At 50.9% G+C, this 23,044-nt stretch overlaps 1 protein-coding gene across 1 annotated transcript in view; it reads right to left on the bottom strand.

Annotated features, from left to right (window-relative positions):
* NCOR2 (nuclear receptor corepressor 2) overlaps nucleotides 1-23,044 on the bottom strand; it is a 480,522-nt gene that overhangs the window by 179,484 nt on the left and 277,994 nt on the right. The window contains 1 exon segment of the mRNA XM_060250121.1: nucleotides 13,531-13,673. Within this exon segment, the coding sequence (XP_060106104.1) occupies nucleotides 13,531-13,673 (143 nt within the window).

The raw sequence follows: 23,044 nt of genomic DNA, 5'->3' as shown, positions 1-23,044 counted from the left end.
TATGCAGAGGCAGGCAACGGCAAACCACCTCCGAACATCACTTGCCTCAAAAACTCCTCACCTTAAGTCGGTTGCGATATGACAGCGCTTCGCAGACACACAGCCACACACAGACGCTATGGCCAGGTTCCTTCCTCTCCCCCCCCCCTCCCTTTGGAGATGTTGCTGGGGAGAGCGAACACAAGCTTCTGTGTCTGCCGTATCTGCTCGGCTGGAGGGAGACAGGGGCTTCTCTGTGCAGGAGATTCCGCCCCCCCCTCCCCTTCTTGCACCGGGAGCCTCCCTTAATTCTCCAGGTGAGGTTTATTTTTCTTGTAACAAAAGGACAGACCCTTGAAAGCTATAAAGCTCACAGGGGAGCATGTGGGGGGAAGCTGTGGAAACATACGAGCTGCCTGGGCTGGCGAGAGAGACAGGAAGCTCGCAGAGGTAGGTCTGAGAGACCAGATGCTTCTCCTGGCCGCCGATCAAACGGCTTTGCTGGGAACAGGAGACACAGTCCCCTCTTGTCGCAGAACAGGCCTCCTCTCTGTCAGCCTGGTCTGAACAGAGTAGATTAGAAATAATAAAAAAAAAAAGCAGACGAGAAATGCCTCTCCCTAGACTCTGACTAACGAGCCCTGCGTTCAAATCCTATATCATCCATGATGCACCGTGGATGGTGGCCTGTCCTAACCTACCTCACAGGGGTTGTCCTGGAGGACAAGAAAGGATGAGCGGAGAAGAAACTGGGTATGCTGTTTTGAATAAGAAGACTGCAGATTTATACACCGCCTTTCTCTCTGAATCTGAGGCTCAGAGCGGCTTACATCTTATCCCCTCACAACAGACACCCTTGTGAGGTGGGTGGGGCTGAGAAGGCTCTCCCAGCAGCTGCCCTTTCAAGGACAATTCCTACGTGAGCTATGGCTGACCCAACGCCATTCTAGCAAGCGCAAGTGGAGGAGTGGGGAATGAAACCCGGTTCTCCCAGATAAGAGTCTGTGCACTTAACCACTACACCAAACTGGCTCTCCTATCAATGAGCATGTATTTCCCTGCTCATATAGCACTGGAGATTTCACTGCATTGTTCAGACATGGGGGAACAGGTCCTTTGTGGTGGTGGTGCCCCAAAATCCAAGTTCTCTTTGGATGGGGCAGCTCTGTCTCTGAGTTATACTGGTGTGGACTTCAGCTGCTCATGCAACCAAATGCTCCACCATTGAGGAGGGGTGGAACCCCTCAGCATACAAAGCTAGATGTCCAAGAGAGAAATTTTACCCCAGCCTTCTCACTCGTAAGCTTGTTTTCTATATATGGGGAATGCAGAGGTGGTACAGAAGAGCATCCGAATCTAAACTGCAGTCTGAGACAGAAAAGGTAAAGGAAAGGTCCCCTGTGCAAGCACCAGTCGACTCTGGGGTGATGTTGCTTTCACCACGTTTTCATGGCAGACTTTTGACAGGGTGGTTTGCCATTGCCTTCCCCAGTCATCTACACTTTCCCCCCAGCAAGCTGGGGACTCATTTTACCAACCTGGGAAGGACATAAGGCTAAGTCAACCTCGAGCCAGCTACCTGAACCCAGCTTCCGCCGGGGATCGAACTCAGGTCGTGAGCAGAGCTTAAGATTGCAGTACTGCACCTTTAACACTCTGCTCCACTGGGCTCCTGAGACAGAAAAAGCCGATTGTAAATTTGCTGCCCCGGTGACAGCCCGGCTTTACTGGGGAATTCCACTAGCTATATATATTCCCCAAGGCTTCCCAAATTTAAACCACCTCTCCCGACTGCTGCTTTAGTATGTGCTTATTTTGCTGTTTCAGACATGTTTTTTTCATTACGGGCTTTGAATATTATTTGCAGGTTGCGGGGAGCATCTCGATAGCAGGAAAGCAACAGATAATTCCGGGAAACAAATCAAAACTAAACAGAAACTGGGGAACTCTGGGTATATGTTCATAAAAAACAGAGGCGGGAGGGGGAGATTTATGACCGCCTCGGTTTTGCAGCAATAGGAAGCCCAACAGAAACGGGTACCGGATCACAGTAGGCTAACAACCTGCATTGGTGAGAGGGACGCTCTCTCTCTCTGCTCCAGATCTTAAAGAGAGATGAAGAGGCTGGAAGTCTGACGGAGTACAGAAACTGGCCCTCATGTGCTTTATCCGGTTTCTTTCCAAAGTAGCTGGCTTGGAGTTGAAAGGCAACCAAACTATCAGGTGGATATCAAAGATTTCAGGTTTTCACGGCTGGTAACATCATTAGGGTTTGTAGAATCTTCCGGGCTCAACTGCCGTGTTCTACTGGAGAAAGTTTTTCTTTCCAGACGTTTCGTTCTCGGCTGCGGAGAACATCCTCAGTGGCGTTGCAGCCGGAGCAGGCGCTCTGACCTTCTTGACCTTCAGTTTCCTTATCACTACCCTTCCAGGAAGCCCCACCAAACAATGGGCACATCCACAAACCAATTGCCCTTTCATCACACCCTCTCCAGCCTAGAAATAGCAGCTCTCCAGCAGCCCTGGCCCCACTCAATGCACAGCAGCCAAGAAGGTCAGAGCGCCTGCTCCGGCTGCAACGCCACTGAGGATGTTCTCCGCAGCTGAGAACGAAACGTCTGGAAGGAAAACTTTCTCCAGTAGAACACGGCACTTGAGCCCGAAAGATTCTACAAACCCTAATATCAGGTGGATGTCGGAACAACAAGAAATTAAGTCGGAATTCTGGGGTTCAAACCCTTCCCAGTTGCAACACGGGTATGTTTGGGTATGCGCATGCGCACGAAGCCCCCCAACAATGCCTGAGTTGCGAAAACACTGAGGAAAGCGATATGGGAAATAAGCAGAAAGCGGCCGTTATTCTCCTTCTTATTCATCTTTATGGCATCTGTTGTTGTTACAAAACAATAGCACATTAACGGGCTGGGGGGCCTGAAACAGATGAGCGCTCATTGTTCTTATGCAAAAATCCTCCCCCTCCCACTTCAACTGCCAGAGCTTCAAGTTGTTCACCCAAAGAAAATTATAAATCCCAGCTAATGACATAAACCAGGGAGACAGAGACGCCAAACAATTAGCATGCAGGAGTCTAGATGCTACATCCGAGAAGCGGATGCACGGGGTGGGGGGGTTAATTGGCAAGATAGAAGGGGGGGGGGGAAATGCCTGTACAAAGATTTCAGAAAAGCAAACTACGGGAGAAAAGAAAAGGGCGCAGGCATATCCTGATTTCTATCACTCAGTGGCACTGTGAGATGCTATTCCTGCCCCCCAAGACCACGGGGGAGGGAGAGAGAAGAAGAACTGCAGATTTATACGCCACCCTTCTCCCTGAATTAGAGACTCAGAGCGGCTTCCAATCTCCTATGTCTTCTCCCCCCACAACAGACACCCTGTGAGGGGGTGGGGCTGAGAGGCCTCTCCCAGCAGCTGCCCTTTCAAGGACAACCTCTCCCAGAGCTATGGCTGACTCAAGGCCGTTCCAGCAGGTGCAAGTGGAGGAGTGGGGGAATCAAACCCGGTTCTTCCAGATAAGAGAGCTATGGCTAACCCAAGACCATTCCAGCAGGTGCAAGTGGAGGAGTGGGGAATCCAACCCGGTTCTGCCAGATAAAAGAGCTCTGGCTGACCCAAGGCCATTCCAGCAGCTGCAAGAGGAGAGTGGGGAATCAAACCTGGTTCTCCCAGATAAGAGAGCTATGGCTAACCCAAGGCCGTTCCAGCAGGTGCAAGTGAAGATGTGGGGAATCAAACCCAGTTCTCCCCGATAAGAGAACTCTGGCTGACCCAAGGCCATTCCAGCAGGTGCAAGTGGAGGAGTGGGGAATCCAACCCGGTTCTCCCAGATAAGAGAGCTCTGGCTGACCCAAGGCCGTTCCAGCAGGTGCAAGTGAAGATGTGGGGAATCAAACCCAGTTCTCCCCGATAAGAGAACTCTGGCTGACCCAAGGCCATTCCAGCAGGTGCAAGTGGAGGAGTGGGGAATCCAACCCGGTTCTCCCAGATAAGAGAGCTCTGGCTGACCCAAGGCCATTCCAGCAGGTGCAAGCGGAGGAGTGGGGAATCCAACCCGGTTCTCCCAGATAAGAGAGCTATGGCTGACCCAAGGCCATTCCAGCAGGTGCAAGTGGAGGAGTGGGGAATCCAACCCAGTTCTCCCAGATAAGAGAGCTCTGGCTGACCCAAGGCCATTCCAGCAGGTGCAAGTGGAGGAGTGGGGAATAAAACCCTGTTCTCCAAGTTAAGAGTCAATGCACTTAATCACTACACCAAACCGGAGAAGAAAGAACCTAACTGATACTGACAATGGGATTTTGTGGTAAGGATAATAAAGCAGAGAATGGATCGGCTCTCAGATCAGAAAGTCAGCATGGCACGGCAGTCTGAATGGCAAGAGCAGGACCCAGATTCAAATCCCCATGCTGCCGTGGAAGCTTGCTGGGTGACTTCTGGCCACTTGCACGCATTCAGCCGAAGCTACCTCGCAAGGCTGTTGTTTTAAGGGTTGTAAGATTCTCTTTTGGGGTGGGTAGCGGCGTATCGAGGAACTCAAATAAAAATAAAGCCATGGAGGCAAGCTGGGCCTTGAAAAGGGAAGAGGCGGAGGAGAAAGCTGGAGGAGGAGTTCATTAACGTGACAGATACCGAGTTTCTACTCGAGCCTGAAAACACACAGGGTGACTTCACAGAGTTGCTCCAAAGATGAATGGAAGGAAGAGAGAGCTACGTGAAGATGAAGATATTGGATGGATATCCCGCCCTCCACTCCGAATCTCAGTCTCAGAGCGGCTCCCAATCTCCTATATCTTCTCCCCCCCACAACAGACATCCTGTGAGGTAGGTGGGGCTGAGAGAGCTTTTATAGCAGCTGCCCTATCAAGGACAACCTCCGCCAGAGCTACGGCTGACCCTAGGCCATTCCAGCCAGGTGCAAGTGGAGGAGTGGGGAATCAAACCTGGTTCTCCCAGGTAAGAGTCCCCACACTTCATCACTATACCAGACTGGCTTTCAGGAGACAGACAGCCTGTGAGGTGGGTGGGGCTGAGAGAACTCGCCCAGAAGCTGCCCTATCAAGGACAACCTCCGCCAGAGCTACGGCTGACCCTAGGCCATTCCAGCCAGGTGCAAGTGGAGGCGTGGGGAATCAAACCTGGTTCTCCCAGGTAAGAGTCCCCACACTTCATCACTATACCAGACTGGCTTTCAGGAGACAGACAGCCTGTGAGGTGGGTGGGGCTGACAGAACTCGCCCAGAAGCTGCCCTATCAAGGACAACCTCCGCCAGAGCTACGGCTGACCCTAGGCCATTCCAGCAAGGTGCAAGTGGAGGCGTGGGGAATCAAACCCGGTTCTCCCACATAAGAGAGCTATGGCTGACCCAAGGCCATTCCAGCAGCTGCAAGTGGAGGAGTGGGGAATCCAAACCGGTTCTCCCACATAAGAGAGCTATGGCTGTCCCAAAGCCATTCCAGCAGGTGCAAGTGAAGGAGTGGGGAATCCAACCCGGTTCTCCCAGATAAGAGAGCTATGGCTGACCCAAGGCCATTCCAGCAGGTGCAAGTGGAGGAGTGGGGAATCCAACCCAGTTCTCCCAGATAAGAGAACTCTGGCTGACCCAAGGCCATTCCAGCAGGTGCAAGTGGAGGAGTGGGGAATCCAACCCGGTTCTCCCATATAAGAGAGCTATGGCTGACCCAAGGCCATTCCAGCAGGTGCAAGTGGAGGAGTGGGGAATCCAACCTGGTTCTCCGAGATAAGAGAACTCTGGCTGTCCCAAAGCCATTCCAGCAGCTGCAAGTGGAGGAGTGGGGAATCCAACCCGGTTCTCCCAGATAAGAGTCCGCGCACTTAACCACTACACCAAACTGGCCACGTGTGCTTCTCTGAACTCCAAAGAAGACGAAGAGAGAAGAAGGGAACTGTAAGCATACGACAGATATATAAATCACAAGGGGGGGGGGGGAACAGACAGAGGGAAGAACGGTGCATAGGCAGGAAGAGGAAGCGAAGAGAAAGTGCACACAACCAATCAAGCAAAGCTGATCTGCATCTGCCGGGACAGGAGACCCTCTGGAGAATGTCACACAGCCCCCCCCCATAAGTGCCTAAGAAGCAAAGGGGGGGGGAGGATTAAAATAAATAAGACCCAAGCTTAGACATCAACTTCTAACTGCCAGCCTGGTGCTGAATGAGTGCGGAAGGCATTTTTCACATTCCCCGTGTCACATTTTTGCGCATGTGTGCATTGCTCTCACTGGATTCTGCTCCCGGTTCTGAAAACAGCCCCAGCGAAGTGCCGCAGAGTTTGCAACCCCGCCTCCCCTCCGTCCTCTCCTTTCCCCGATGAGAGAGGATCTGAAATTCCTGGTGGGGCTAAATGGGCTGTAGCCGCTTCACTGTGCGCACTGCTTGTGCATTAGCAAGCGCACCAGAGAGGGTTTTTTTACATTCAGCAATGCTCCGTTGGCGTTTCCTGAGGTCCCCCTTGGGCTAGGTGGGAAAATTCTATTAGCGCCGCAGCCCGGAATCCCGTGATGCTTTCCCAATGAAATAATAATTATGGCAGGCCCCATGGTGAAAGGGCAGCCAGCCGCGCCTCCAAATTGCTTGCCGAGCATTAGCAGAGTCCACCCACACCGACTGCTGCTCTACGCCCTCCTCGGTAGTGCTGAGAGGCGACTTTAAGCCAGCCCCTAAGTGTGGGTGGGTGGGAGAAGCCGCTCGGGCAGGAAGGGAAAACCTGCAACGATGGCATCTGTAAAAACGGCTGCTCTTCGGCTCTTGTCCATCGGAGAGGCGGCCAACGTTCGGGGCAGAGCTTCGTTGTAATCATTTGTTGCCTGCATCCCTCTGAAACACGCTACTCGGATAAGAGGCAGAGAGTCCCCTCAGCAGCGCTGTGTGACAGAAGCAGGCTGAAGGCCGGGGTGGCGCAGAGGCTGAAGTGTCCGACTAGGATCTGGGAGATCCGTGTTCAAATCCTCGCTCCACCGTGGACGATGGCTCACAGGGAGATCTTAGGCCAGTCACTCACTCTCAGCCTAACCTACCTACCGCACAGGGTTGTTGTCGGCAGGGCTTTTTTGGAGCAGGAACTCAGTTCCAGCTGGCTTGGTATCAAGGGGTGTGGCCTAATGTGCAAATGAGTTCCGACTGGGCTTTTTCTACAAAAAAGCCCTATGTGAAACAAGGGTGACGTCAGGGGTGTGTGGCCTAATATGCAAATCAGCTCCTGCTGGGCTTTTTCTACCAAAAAAGCCCTGGTTCTCAGGATAAAAGGGAGGCAAGGAGAACGATGTAAGCTGCTTTGGTTCCCCTTGGGGGGAGAGACAAAGGAAAGAAGGGAAGGCGGGAAGAAGAAGAAGAAGACGACTGCAGATTTATACCCCGCCCTTCTCTCTGAATCAGAGTCTCAGAGCGGTTTACAATCTCCTATATATTCTCCCCCCACAACAGACACCCTGTGAGGTGGGTGGGGCTGAGAGGGCTCTCCCAGAAGCTGCCCTTTCAAGGACAGAGGGGCTTACAATCTCCTATATCATCTTCCCCCACAACAGACACCCTGTGAGGTGGGTGGGGCTGAGAGGGCTCTCCCAGAAGCTGCCCTTTCAAGGACAAAGGGGCTTACAATCTCCTATATCTTCCTCCCCCCACAACAGACACCCTGTGAGGTGGGTGGGGCTGCGAGGGCTCTCCCAGCAGCTGCCCTTTCAAGGACAGAGGGGTTTACAATTTCCTATATCTTCTCCCCCCACAACAGACACCCTGTGAGGTGGGTGGGGCTGAGACGGCTCTCCCAGAAGCTGCCCTTTCAAGGACAGAGGGGCTTACAATCTCCTATATCTTCTCCCCCCACAACAAACACCTTGTGAGGTGGGTGGGGCTGAGAGGGCTCTCCCAGAAGCTGCCCTTTCAAGGACAGAGCGGCTTACAATCTCCTATATCTTCTCCCGCCCACAACAGACACCCTGTGAGGTGGGTGGGGCTGAGAGGGCTCTCCCAGAAGCTGCCCTTTCAAGGACAGAGGGGCTTACAGTCTCCTATATCTTCCTCCCCCCACAATGGACACCCTGTGAGGTGAGTGGGGCTGAGAGGGCTCTCCCAGAAGCTACCCTTTCAAGGACAGAGCGGCTTACAATCTCCTATATCTTCTCCCCCCACAACGGACACCCTGTGAGGTGGGTGGGGCTGAGTGGGCTCTCCCAGCAGCTGTCCTTTCAAGGACAACTCCTGTGCTAGCTGTGGCTAACCCAAGGCCATTCCAGGAAGGAGGGAGGGAGGGAAGGAAGGAAGTTTTCCCAGTCACCGCCACACTTCCTTGGCCTCTGCCTGCAGGGACCAGCCTGCAATGCCATCCATACCCACTCAGGCTGTTTTGTCTTGCTATGCTTGCAGGGGGCGCTGCCAGACAGAAGCCAAAATGCGTCATGCTGCTTTGCACCTTTTCCGTCTCGGGCTCAGCGCCAAGCACATCCGGTTATTTATTGATTTCCATAATTTACAGTCCACCTTTTCCTCTCAGACTCAAATGAAAGAAACCCAGACTTTGCAAGGCCGGGGAGGGGACTTTGGGGAGCTCAGAACAGAGGAACCCCCAGTTCAGAGCCTCTCCCTCCAGTCCTCCCGGAAAAGGGGAAATTTACTGTATCTTGACACAGCGTTCCTCTTTGCCTTCCTTCCCTAAAACCCCCTTACAGAAAATAGACACAGCAGGAGTAAAAACCACACGAAGCAATAACAACGGAGAATGACGTGCTGGGGTCAACTCACCAAAATCAGTACAAAGAGCTGTTGGCCCGACACCTGGGCAAATGGAAAGTTCTTTTCTTACTGGACCCCTCAAAGAAAGCTAAACTGGCCCTGGACCAGCTCCTGCAGGGGAGGCTGTTCCACCAAAAGGTGCCATCGCAGAAAAGACCCCAACCTCAACTGCCACCTGCCCTAACATCAAAAGCAGAGAAGAGAATGAGCTGTGATCCAGGAGGCCCCCGGTTCGAATCCCTCAAGCTACCCTAACATAAAGAGGGTTATTGGTTTCAAAGGTAAACTGGGGGAACAGGAAACCCTCAGCTTTTTGGGGAAAGACAACCACCAGGACCATTACCTGCACTGCAGCTATGCCTGACAACCCCAAGCTATCAAAAGAAGAAGAATTGCAGATTTATACCCTGCCGTTCTCTCTGAGTCAGAGTCTCAGAGCGGCTTACAATCTCTTTTATCTTCTTCCCCCGCAACAGACACCCTCTATGAGGTAGGTGGGGCTGAGAGAGCTCTCCCAGAAGCTGCCCTTTCAAGGACAACTACGAGAGCTATGGCTGACCCAAGGCCATTCGAGCAGGTGCAAGTGGAGGAGTTCGGAGTCAAACCCGGCTCTGCCAGATAAGAGTCTACACACTTAACCACTACACCAAACTGACCAAAGGGCGCTTCAAAAATCCTCAAAAAGGTCACCTGGCACTTCTACTGCAGACTAGCCTGGCTACCCGCTGGAAATTATTTTGCCCGCGCATGAGTGCAGCTCACCCTTCCACTTGATGCATGCTTCAGACGCCCGCGTTTTCAAGGGCTCTAAAAGCACTTTTCTTTTAAATTACATGAAAGGAAACGCAGGCGACCGACGCAGGCAAGTGTCCGCAAGCGCTCTCCTCCCTCAAAGAAATGCAGCTGCTTTCGTGAGTGCTTCAAAACAGCCGCGTCGCGTCGCTTGGAGAACCGTTCCCTGCACGACAGCAGACGTGCCCTCCTTGTGCAGAACCGTCCGCGTGCAACTTTTTAAAAAGGCGACCACTTCAAAACCTTAAGCACGCACTTTAAAAACAGATGGAATGGAAATGTGGGCAGTCAATGTTTTGAAAAGATGCACACCGTGTTAGCGGACTCGCCAGACGACCGCTGTTGGCTTAGGATCCCCAGAGCGTGCTCCCAGTGGCCAGCCTGGGTTTCTTGCATTACAATTTTATGCAGAGTCACTCCAGTGTAAGCCTACTGATCTCAGTGGACCCAGGGCCAGCCCTAGACTGTCTGGCACCCTAGGCGAGGCTAACGTCTGGTGCCCCCCTGCACTGAAAACGTCACCAAGTCACATGGGGGAGGGGTCCAATTCAGCGCCCCCAGAAGGCCGGCGCCCAAGGCCAAGGGTCCCCAACCCCCGGTCCATGGCCTGTCAGCAACCAGGCTGCGCAGCCTTGCTGCCCCCCCCCAGCGGCACCTCCTACCCCCTCAGTTTTCACAATTTTAAGGCCTGAGAAGGGGCGGTGAAGTGCCTCCCGGACTCTTTAAAGGCTGACACCCGCCAGCCCCGCCGATCAGCTGATTGGCAGGGAAAACCAGACTTCCAGAAAGCTTTTGATAAAGTTATTCATCAAAGGCTCCTTAGTAAGCTGGAGAGTCATGGAGTAAAAGGACAGGTCCGCTTGTGGATCAAAAACTAGCTAATTAATAGGAAGCAGAGAGTGAGTATAAATGGGCAGTCCTCACAGTGGAGGACGGTAAGCAACGGGGTGCCACAGGGCTCAGTACTGGGTCCCATGCTCTTTTAACTTGTTCATTAATGATCTGGAGTTGGGAGTGAGCAGTGAAGTGGGCAAGTTTGCAGATGACACTAAATTGTTCAGGGTGCTGAGAACCAGAGAGGATTGTGAGGCACTCCAAAGGGATCTGTTGAGGCTGGGTGAGTGGGCGTCAACGTGGCAGAAGAGGTTCAATGTGGCCAAGTGCAAAGTAATGCACATTGGGGCCAAGAATCCCAGCTACAAATACAAGCTGATGGAGTGTGAACTGGCAGAGACTGACCAAGAGAGAGATCTTGGGGTCGTGGTAGGTAACTCACTGAAAATGTCAAGACAGTGTGCGATTGCAATAAAAAAGGCCAACGCCATGCTGGGAAGTATTAGGAAGGGAACTGAAAACCAATCAGCCAGTATCATAATGCCCCTGTATAAATTGATGGTGCGGTCTCATTTGGAATACTGTGTGCAATTCTGGTCACCGCACCTCAAAAAGGATATTATAGCATTGGGAAAAGTGCCGAAAAGGGCAATTAGAATGATTAAAGGTTTGGAACACTTTCCCTATGAAGAAAGGCTAAAACACTTGGGGCTCTTTAGCTTGGAGAAACGTCAACTGTGGGATGACATGATAGAGGTTTACAAGATTATGCATGGGATGGAGAAAGTAGAGAAAGAAGTCCTTTTCTCCCTACAAGAACTCGTCGGCATTCAATGAAATTGCTGAGCAGTCAGGTTAAAATGGATAAAAGGAAGTACTTCTTCACCCAAAGGGTGATTAACGTGTGGAAGTCACTGCCACAGGAGGTGGTGGCAGATACAAGCATAGCCAGCTTTAAGAAGGGATTGGATAAAAATACGGAGCAGAGGTCCACCATTGGTATTAGCCACAGTGTGTATATATATGTGTGTGTATATATATGTATGTATATATATATATATATGTACACACACACACAAACACATATTGGCCACTGTGTGACACAGCATGTTGGACTGGATGGGCCACTGGCCTGATCCAACATGGCTTCTCTTATGTTCTTATGTGACACAGTGTTGGATTGGACGGGCCATTGGCCTGATCCAACATGGCTTCTCTTATGTTCTTATGTGACACAGAGCTTTGGACTGGACGGGCCACTGGCCTGATCTAACATGGCTTCTCTTATGTTCTTATGTGACACAGAGCTTTGGACTGGATGGGCCACTGGCCTGATCCAACATGGCTTCTCTTATGTTCTTATGTGACACAGAGTGTTGGACTGGACAGGCCATTGGCCTGATCCAACATGGCTTCTCTTATGTTCTTATGTGACACAGTGTTGGATTGGACGGGCCATTGGCCTGATCCAACATGGCTTCTCTTATGTTCTTATGTGACACAGAGCTTTGGACTGGACGGGCCACTGGCCTGATCTAACATGGCTTCTCTTATGTTCTTATGTGACACAGAGCTTTGGACTGGATGGGCCACTGGCCTGATCCAACATGGCTTCTCTTATGTTCTTATGTGACACAGAGTGTTGGACTGGATGGGCCACTGGCCTGATCCAACATGGCTTCTCTTATGTTCTTATGTGACACAGAGTGTTGGACTGGATGGGCCACTGGCCTGATCCAACATGGCTTCTCTTATGTTCTTATGTGACACAGAGTGTTGGGCTGGAGGGGCTATTGGCCTGATCCAACATGGCTTCTCTTATGTTCCTATGTGACACAGAGTGTTGGACTGGATGGGCCATTGGCCTGACCCAACATGGCTTCTCTTATGTTCTTATGTGACACAGAGTGTTGGGCTGGACGGGCCATTGGCCTGATCCAACATGGCTTCTCTTATGTTCTTATGTGACACAGTGTTGGATTGGACGGGCCATTGGCCTGATCCAACATGGCTTCTCTTATGTTCTTATGTGACACAGAGCTTTGGACTGGACGGGCCACTGGCCTGATCCAACATGGCTTCTCTTATGTTCTTATGTGACACAGAGCTTTGGACTGGATGGGCCACTGGCCTGATCCAACATGGCTTCTCTTATGTTCTTATGTGACACAGAGTGTTGGACTGGATGGGCCACTGGCCTGATCCAACATGGCTTCTCTTATGTTCTTATGTGACACAGAGTGTTGGACTGGATGGGCCACTGGCCTGATCCAACATGGCTTCTCTTATGTTCTTATGTGACACAGAGTGTTGGGCTGGAGGGGCTATTGGCCTGATCCAACATGGCTTCTCTTATGTTCCTATGTGACACAGAGTGTTGGACTGGATGGGCCATTGGCCTGACCCAACATGGCTTCTCTTATGTTCTTATGTGACACAGAGTGTTGGGCTGGACGGGCCATTGGCCTGATCCAACATGGCTTCTCTTATGTTCTTAACCCTCTGAAAAAGCAGTGTTGCCCTTGCCTCCTCCCCACTTCCTTCCTGGGCGTGGGAAGGAAGTGGGGAGGAGGCAAGGGCAGCGCCACTTTTTCAGCGGGTCGCTCGCCGCCACTGCTGCCATTTCCCCTGCTCACTGACGGGGTGGGGTCAGCCTTTAAAGAGCTTGTGGTGTGCTTCACCGCCCCTTCCCGGGCCTTAAAATTGTGAAAATGGAGGGGGAGGAGATGCTGCTGGGGGGGGGGGCGGCCAAATTCGGCACCCCCACCCTGCCGGCCCTGGTGCTGCGGTGGGCGGGCCAACCCCAGTGCTGGTCCCTAGTGCCAAAAAGGATGAGGGCCACTGCCCTTGGCGATCGCCTAATTCGCCTAGTGGCAGAGCCGGCCCTGAGTGGACCTAGACTCAGAGCGCTAATGTATGACAATAAAGCGACGACGATGACTCGGGAGTGCTTCTGCGTAGGATTTCACTGATAGAAGCTCATGAACTTCTCTATCGCTGTGCAACACGCGAATCGGCCCAGGCCCAAATAAATTCTCCGCGCAAAGGTGGGGAAAGCGAAAAGGGTATCCTCCCGAGCTCTCCTTTGAGGACGGCGCCAGTGTTCCCCATCGCGCAGGGCTCTGGGATGTCTCCTGGGAGAACGAGAAGACCCCGGGGCTTACCATTTTCAGTTTGTGCTGCTGTAGGATTTCGTCCAGGTTCTGCCTTTTCTTGTAGTTGAAATAGAAGTTTTTACACTGCGAAACGCTTTTAGATCCCACCATCCTGGCAATGGCTGACCAGTTGCGTCCATGTTCAAGAAGACCTGCAAAAACAAGCAAAGAAAGAGGTCAGGATGTATGAAGCTGTGTATGTGTGTGTGTGCGTGTGCATGCAAGGGGGGAGCTCCACAACACAGCGATGGGCCTTGGAGGGGCATCTTTGGTTAGCACACTGCAGCGGCACCTCCCCGTCCTCACGATAATTGGTACAGCCTTGAGTTCGGGGCATTTTTTTTTTTAGCAGGAACGCAGTTCTGGCTGACTTGGTGTCAGGGGTGTGGCTTAATATGCAAGTGCGTTCCTGCTGGGCTTCTTCTGCAAAAAAGCTCTGCGTGAAACAATGGTGCCACCAGAGGGTGTGGCCTAATATGCAAATGAGTTCCAGCTGGGCTCCTTTTTTGTATTGAAGAAGGAAGGGTTATTCTGATTACCGCACCTCAAAAAAAAAAGTTATTATAGAATTGGGAAAAGAGCAGACAAGGGCAACGAAAACGATCCAGGGGGTGGAACATGTTCCCCATGAAGAAAGGTGAAAGAGATTATGGCTCTTTAGCTTGCAGATGCGATAACAATGGGGCAGCGCTCCCTCTAAGCTGAGTTAGTGTGAGCAAGTTCACAGTTTTTTTAGCCTCCGGCTCACACATTTTTTGCCTCAGCTCAGGACGGACAGCCCCAGCGCAAACTCATTTATGCGGTAGCTCACAACTTTAACTCACAAAGTAGAATTTTTGCTAATAAGACTCCACAGCTTAGAGGGAGCATTGCCGAGGGATGACATAATAAGAGGTTTACAAAATTATGTATGGGGTAGAGAAAGTAGTACTTTTCTCCCTTTCTCAAAACACAAGCACTCGTGGGCACTCAATAAAATTAATGAGCAGTCGGGTTAGAACAGATAAAAGGAAGTGCTTCTTCACCCATAGAGTAATTAACACGTGGAATTCACTGCCGCAGGAAGTGCTGGTGGCCACACGCACAGACAGCTTCAAGAGGGGATTGGATAAACCGACAGAGCAGAGGTCCATGAATTCTTGGTGCTTTGGGGGCAACAGTGGGAGGGCTTCTGAAAATCTGGCCCCACTGGTGGACCTTTTGATGGCACCTGGGTTTGGGCCACTGTGTGACAGTGTTGGACCAGATGGGCCACTAGTCTGATCCAACATGGCTTTTGTTCTTATGCCTGGGGCAGTGATGCTCTGTCTTGGTGCTTGGGGGGCAACAGTGGGAGGGCTTCCGGAGTTCCGGCCCTGCTGGTGGGCCTTCTGATGGCACCTAAGTTTTGGTCACTGTGCGACACAGAGTGCCGGACAGGATCTGTACTGCTTGCTGAAACCTCAGAAAAGGGAAAGCAGGGAAACACCCATGCCCCCCCGCCCCGTAAACCCAGAATGAAATATACTAAACAGTTGAAACTCAAGTGAAATTGAGTTTCAACTGTTATATATATATATATATATAACATATATATAAAATGCATGTTTTGATCAATCTGAATAATCCACATGTCTCGCCAACCACATTTTTTTCAGCGCAGAGTATTATTGCCTGGATGGAGCATGTGTCTTTAAAACACACACACACATGCACGCACACACACACAAACCAGAAAGTTCAGTTAAGATCAGTGTTTGTGATTCATTCTTTTGGTCATCTTTCATGACTTTCCATCCCCCACAAAAGCCCAACAGGAACTTGTTACCATATTAGGCCACACCCCCTTGATGGCACCATTGTTTCACACAGGGCTTTTTTTTAGGGGCTCATCTGCAGATTAGGCCACACCCCCTGATGCCAAGCCACCCAAACGTTCCTTTGTGTTTCTGCTCAGAAAGAGCTCTCATCACACCAGAGTTTCTTTACCTGGTTAAAAAAAGCTGATGAGGCAAACCATGGCTCATCCCCTTCTGTGGATTTTGGGATGCTTATGGGACCTTTTGAAAGATGGGAGTTTGAGGAAGTTGTTATTTGTAAAACAGCTATAATATCCATGTTGAGAGGATGCAGCCTACTCCCCAAATTACACCCACACATCCACATTCTATGTGCTACTTCCTGCCAATTAAAGTCTGATGGATAGATTTCTTTCTCTGTATTTCTGGCATCTGCAGTTATCAAAATTCCTGGTTGTTTTCATTTACTTTGTTTAAAATTTTGTGTGTGTGTGTGTGTTTATATATATATAAATTGTAGAAAAATAGATGGTGGAGCTCATCCAGGGATTGTTATGCAGCTGCACCTACTATTCAATGAACAAGGAGGAGGAACTCTCAGAAGGAGGAGGAGGAACTCTCCGAAAGGTTAAGGAGCTGTGCTCCTGTGAGCTCCCACTGAATCTGAGACCTGTATATATCCACCTTTCTCCCAAGCAACTCAGAACCCAAGAATAAGTATAACTGGACAAATCAATAAATATCAAACCAACAGATAGCCAGTTTGGGGTAGCAGCTGAGTGCGCAGACTCTTATCTGGGAGAACCGGGTTTGATTCCCCACTCCTCCAACTTGCAGCTGCTGGAATGGCCTTGGGTCAGCCATAGCTCTAGCAGAGTTGTCCTTGAAAGGGCAGCTTCTGGGGAGAGCTCTCTCAGCCCCACCTACCTCACAGGGTGTCCATTGTGGGGGAAGAAGATAAAAGAGATTGTAAGCCACTCTGAGACTCTTTTGGGTAGTGAAGGGCAGGGTATAAGTCCAATCTTCTCCTCCTCCAGATATAAAATGCATTAAAACTACATTTAAAAACCAGTTAAGATAAATACTCCCTCCCTCTAAGCTGTGGAGCAAAAATGCTACTTTGTGAGCTGCTGGCATTAAAGTTGTGAACTACTGCATCTATCAGTTCGCTCTGGGGCCATTTTTCCTGAGCTAAGACAAAAATATGTGAGCCAGAGGCTAAAAAACTGTGAGCTAGCTCACACTAACTCAGCTTAGTGGGAACACTACAACCCCAATAGTGGACAATTAGAGTCTGATTATGGATTCATGGGGATGCTGTATGTAACTAAGATTGTGAATAATCTAAATTTGAATGTGTTAAATTTCAGAATCTTTGACACCGTCCATGGGGAGGGACAGTGGCTCAGTGGCAGAGCATCTGCTTGGTAAGCAGAAGGTCCCAGGTTCAATCCCCGGCATCTCCAACTAAAAAGGGCCAGGCAAAATAGCAGTGAAAAACCTCAGCTTTTGAGACCATGGAAAGCCACTAAAGGGGAGGGATGGTGGCTCAGTGTTAGAGCACCTGCTTGGTAAGCAGAAGGTCCCAGGTTCAATCCCCGGCATCTTCAACTAAAAAAGGGTCCAGGCAAATAGGCGTGAAAAACCTCAGCTTGAGACCCTGGAGAGCCGCTGTCAGTCTGAGTAGACAAGACTGATTTTGATGGACCAAGGAGGGTCTGATTCAGTAGAAGGCAGCGTCATAGGTTCATGTGTAAGTTGCTGTAATTGTAATGGCCAATGGCTTTGCACAATACATTTTACTGAACTGAACAGTAGTGGGAGATTCCCAAACCAGAGGAGAGCTCAAGTATGAGGGAGGGAGGGTGGAGGGGGCGTGTCTGCCGTGGCCAGGCGGTCAGAGGAGGCTGGGCTGGGCAGCAAGCTCATTACCATGACGGGATCTATTTATAACACTTCAGAAATAAAACCGTCATTCCTCTTTCATGACTCATGTGATTCTAACGCATGGGATGGGACCAGGGAAGGGTTCTGCGTATTACATGTTTGTGCCAGGCCCGGAAGAACGATACTCAGGCCTTGTTCCCATCTGGTCTAACTTTTATCTTTGCAGGGTGTACGATTCACCCTTGTACGCCCTTCCTTCACCCGGGGATCAGGGCCAGATCTCTGAAAGTTCAGGACTAGCGAGCACAAGTTTGGGGATACCATAAAGGCCTGGGAATCCGGCTGCCTTACTTATTTACTTCATTTAGAGCCTGTTTTTTCTCCCCAAAAGAGCCCCGTGGCGCAGAGTGGTAAGCTGCGGTACTGCAGTCGAAGCTCTGCTCCAGACCTAAGTTCGATCCTGGCGGAAGCTGGGTTCAGGTAGCCAGCTCCAGGTTGACTCAGCCTTCCATCCTCCCAAGGTTGGTAAAATGAGTATGCAGCTTGCTGGGGGGAAAGTGTAGAGGACTGGGAAAGGCAATGGCAAACCACCCCATAACAAAAAGCCTGCCACGAAAATGCCATGATGTGACTTCACCCCACAGGTCGGTAATGATTCGGTGCTTGCACTGGGGACTACCGTTACCTTTCTCCCCAAAGCGAGGCTCCAAAGTTGCTGACATCATTCTCCCTTCTGTCCTCACAACAACCTTGTGAGGTAGGCTAGGCTAGAGAGAGTGAGATTGGCTCAAGGTCACCCAGCAAGATTCCACAGCAGAGCGAGAATTCGAACCTAGGCCTTCCAGACGAGTCCAAGGCTCTAAGCGCCACGCCTCATTTTATTATTTATTTGTTTATTTATTTTGTACATTTATAGCCTGCCCTTTCCCATGAAGGGCTCAGGGCGGATTCCAACAAGCTAAAACATTAAAACCAACAATAAAACATCAAAATAGTCATTGGCTCTCTTCCTTCCTCCCTCAAGCTAGGGTCTACGGCAGGTAAGAGACACTTGAGGGGAAGTCGGGGGAAAGAAAAGATCCCCAAGTGCGTTAGACATGCCAGGACAAAGCACATGCCAACACCACATGAATGGAACTACTAAAAACGCATCCCCTAATTCCTAAAATAAAGCAAACCCTTGGAAAGCAGAGGCTTCCTGTCTTCACTGTTAAGTTATTTTTGAATGCAATGCCCAATGGCGCCATCATAAAGACTTGCAGTCATAACTGAACAATCAAAAATGGCGCAAAACCCATCAACAAAAACAGCATCACATTTTAAAGATTGGCTTTAGCAGCATTGCGAACAGCGGCGTGCGGCTTCTCCACTGCGTGAACACTTGCCAGGAAAGGAAGGTCGACGCTCGCTTTCTCAACAGAGAGGGGCGAGGCCCCTGCCGACACCCCAAGTAAAGGAGCTGCACAGAAAGGGAGCCACCAACGGAAAGGCCCTGCTCCTTAGAGATGGTAACCTAAGGCCGCAATTCTACAAATGCTCGTTTATTTAAACAATTCATACCCACCCTCTGAGCAAGGTGAAGCAAGATGTCTGTAATGCTCTCCCTGGCTGCACTGCAGGGCTGTGCTGCCACTGGCATCATGCCCAGCCGTGGCTGTTGGGTTGTGCAGCCTCCTCCAGGTCAAACGCAGCGCTCCTGAGCTGGGCGGCCATCACCAGTAGGTCTGGGCTGCACAGCCACTGGTAGACCTAGTGTAGCTCTTGAGCGCCACCGCTGTTGACCACTGGCTTGTGCAGAGAAGGCTGTTTTACTTTTCAGGGGATTTAACGGGGGGGGGGGAGGGGGTTCATTTTTTTGCTATTTCAGATTTTTCTGCAACACCTGGGGATTCCCCCAAGGCTGCAGAAAAATCTCTTCAGCATCTGTGCAGCCCTGATCCATGGATTCAGATATCTGTGGTTGAGGCCCATGGGTGGTTAATAGGATATAGATTGGGGTGGCCAAACTGCGGCTCAGGAGCCACGTGTGGCTCTTTCACACATATCGTGTGGCTCTCGAAGCCCCCAACTGCCACATCGGCCAGCTTGGAAAATGCATTTTAAGTTAAAGTTGCTTTCTTTCCACCTTTCCCTCCCTCCCCCATCTATTTTCCTTCCTTCCTTCCTTCCTTCCTTCCTTCCTTCCTTCCTTCCTTCCTTCCTTCCTTCCAACATGGCTCTCAAACATCTGACGTTCATGTTTTGGGGCTCTCAAACATCTGCCGTTTATTCTATGTGGCTCTCGTGTTAAGCAGGTTTGGCCACCCCTGATATAGATGGTGGTCGGTTATGACTGTGACGGGAAGCTCTTTCAGACTGCTCAAAGCTAAGAGCCTCTCAGGCGCGAGGCTGATAAGAAAGGTTCCTTCTGCATCAGAGCACTCTCCTCCAAAGAAGGAACCAGCTACCCAGAATCCTCCGGAACAGTGGCCCAAGTGGCTAACCGTTTGCTAGCAAAACGTCTATATGCATCCACGGAGACAAGAGTGTAAAAGAAGTCATGCTGGATCGGACCAATAGCTCATTTAGTCCTGCATCTTTCTTTAAACAGCAGCCAACCAAATGCCCCCAAAAGGCTAATGCCCAAGGCAAGGAGGCCAGAGCTTCTCCCTGTTGTTGCCTCGAGCAAGGGTGCTGAGGGTTACTGCCTCTAAACATGGAGGTTCTATTAGTCATCATAGCTTATAGCCCAGGGGTGGCCAAACCTGCTTAACATAACAGCCACACAGAATAAATGTCAGATGTCTGAGAGCCACAAGACATGAATATTGGATGTTTGAGAGCCACAAGGAAGGAAGGAAGGAAGGAAGGAAGGAAGGAAGGAAGGAAGGAAGGAAGGAAGGAGGGAGGGAGGGAGGGAGGGAGGGAGGAAGGAAGGAAGGAAGGAAGGAAGGAAGGAAGGAAGGAAGGAAGGAAGGAAGGAAGGAAGGAAGGAAGGAAGGAAGGAAGGAAGGAAGGAAGGAAGGAAGGAAGGAAGGAAGGAGGGAGGGGGGAGGGGGGGAGGAAGGAAGGAAGGAAGGAAGGAAGGAAGGAAGGAAGGAAGGAGGGAGGGGGGGAGGGAGGAAGGAAGGAAGGAAGGAAGGAAGGAAGGAAGGAAGGAAGGAAGGAAGGAAGGAAGGAGGGGGGAGGGGGAGAGGGAGGGAGGAAGGAAGGAAGGAAGGAGGGAGGGAGGGGAGGGAGGGAGGGAGGGAGGAAGGAAGGAAGGAAGGAAGGAAGGAAGGAAGGAAGGAAGGAAGGAAGGAAGGAAGGAAGGAAGGAAGGAAGGAAGGAAGGAAGGAAGGAAGGAAGGAAGGAAGGAAGGAAAATAAATAAGGGGGAGAGGTGGAAAGAAAGCAGCTTTAACTTTAAATGCATTCTTCAAGCTGCTGGCTGGATTGGCTTGGAGAAGTGATTTAAAGAGACAAATGCCTTCTCCCAGCTGGCCAACAAGGTGTTGGGGGCTTTAAGAGCCACATAATATATGTGAAAGAGACACATGTGGTTCCCAAGCCACAGTTTGGCCACCCCTGCTATAGCCCTTGAGGGACCACTCCTCCCTGTTGTTTTTTTTTCTAATCCAGTTTTAAAGGCAACTAAACTGCTAGCCCTTTAGTGCATCCGGTGACAGTGAATTCCTCAAGTCAAGGACTCTTTTCAGTGAAAAAGGAATTCCTCTTGCCAGCTGGGCATCTACTGCCTACATTGGGTGCCCCTGAATTTTAATATCATGGCGGTGTCTGTATGTGTGTGGGGGAAATCTTCCCTATCCAATTTTTCCACCCTGTGGGCAATGACGTAAGCTCCTATTATGTCCCTCCGAGTTGTCTTTTCGCGAGGAAAAAAAAAACCCCAAACCCCTCAGCCATTCCTCCCAGAAAAAAATGCTCCAACTTCTCGAAAAAGGCGCTGCGCTTTTTCCAGAACTACAATATCCTCCTTAAGGCACAGTAACCAGAACAGCACACAATATTCCAAACGGGGCTGTGCCATAAATCTATGCAAGGCATCAGAACAGTGCCTGCTCTGTTTTCAATCCCTTTCGTCAAAGTCCCTAGCAGACAATATTTTTTTGGCTGCGACCGCACACTGACAAACACACACACACACACACCCCAGCCACTTTTCTCAAAAGCATTCGGAGAGAATTACAACGCAAAGTGAGCATGAAACATTAAAAGGCACCCGGCACAATAAACCGTGAAGCGCCACGTAACAAAGTCATAAAACGTAACATGCGAACTCAGCAGTAAAACCAGTAGAACACCCGAAAGGGAGCCTGAGATAAAATCCGCCGTAATTAACCCCCCCCCCCCCCAAAAAACAGCGTAGCTAAAATAAATTACCGAACCCGGGGAGGGAATGCCTTTAGAAATGAAAACAGTCTTGACCCCATGGCAAAAGGGAAAAAAAGTAGGCCAAAGGTAGGTGTTGAGCAAGCCTCTCTAGGAAGCCGAGTTCCGCGGAATGGGTGCCGCCAATTAACTTCAACTGAAAGAATCTCAGATAACAGGGCCGGGACAGGAGAGCTGCTGCCAGCCAGAGCAGACAGGCGGAGGGAGGGCAGAAGGCATGGGAATATGCAGCTGGGGAGGGAGCTTGCACGCTCAGCTGCAGAGCACCTGCTTTGCACGCGGAAGGTCCCAGGTTCGGTTCCCGGGAATCCCCCGCTGGAAAGAGCTCAGGTTGCACATGCTGGGAACAGGTCTTTGAACGGGCAGCGCCCCTCCAGGGTCTGCACAAGTGGGCGGAACTGAGTCAGGTGGGCCAAGGCCCCTCAGAGGCTCCCCCGAGAAGCACCCCGAGGGCACCTTGTCCAAGCCAGTTCAACGCTGACTGGCTGGCCTGCGTGTGGGAGGGGCACACTTTTTTTTAAAAGGGAAAAGCAAAAGTTCTAGGCTAAAAACAGGCTGAGATTAAAACCGGGAAGGGCTGAGAGAGTTTAAAGGTTTCAGGAGTGGGACTGCAAGCTATGCCTGTCTTGGAAGGAGAGACCCTGCATGGCCCTTTTCAGAAGATTTCCTGTTTCTCAGAGGAGAGGCCTTTGGCCCTCCAGACCCCGCCTCCCCCCCCCCCCTCCCAGAGGTTTCAAGGCAGAGGAACACCAACTGTAAATCCCACCGTTCAACCCCATCTCAGGCTTCCTTCCCACCTACCTAGTCCATTGAATAGTAGGTGCAGCTGCATAACAATCCCTGGATTAGATGAGCAGGCAGCCAACCAGTCACCAGGGGCTCTGCCACACCCTCAGCAGCCCTCATTAACCCCTGGAGAAGCCGCGCCACCCTTTCTCCACTTCTGATGCGATTTTGGGTGGTGGTTGCTTGCTGGTCTTTTGACCGGGGGGGGGGGGGCGGCAGGAGAACCCCAGATGAGCGAGGCCTGCTAGGGTTGGATGGATCTCTAGCCAGCCCAAGCAGGCCTTGCTCGCCCGGGGCTCTCCTTTCTTGCATCGGGTTGCTTTTGGCTAGGGGGGGGGCGGCATATGCTAATGGGTTATGCTAGTGAGCTCCACCACCTATTTTTCTACAAAATGACCCCCGTCTACTAGCATTAAAGCTGCGAGCTACTGACATTCGAGTTGTGAGCGACTGCATAAACGAGTTTGCTCTGAGGCCATTTTTCTTGAGCGAAGACAAAAGTGCGCGAGCCAGAGGCTAAAAAACCCCCCTGTGAGCTAGCTCACAGTAACTCAGCTGAGAGGGAACGCTGCCTCACCACCCTCCTATCGCAGGCTCCAAGGCCTTTCCCCTTTCAAGGGACTTCTTTCTCTAACATCCACCTTCTCCCTCCCCATACGGGAGAGTCCACAGGTATGGCCAGCAACAACACAAAGAAAACCA

Source organism: Heteronotia binoei, chromosome 11, assembly GCF_032191835.1.
Source record: "Heteronotia binoei isolate CCM8104 ecotype False Entrance Well chromosome 11, APGP_CSIRO_Hbin_v1, whole genome shotgun sequence".
Lineage (NCBI taxonomy): Eukaryota > Metazoa > Chordata > Lepidosauria > Squamata > Gekkonidae > Heteronotia > Heteronotia binoei.
This window is presented reverse-complemented; position numbering and strand designations above follow the sequence as displayed.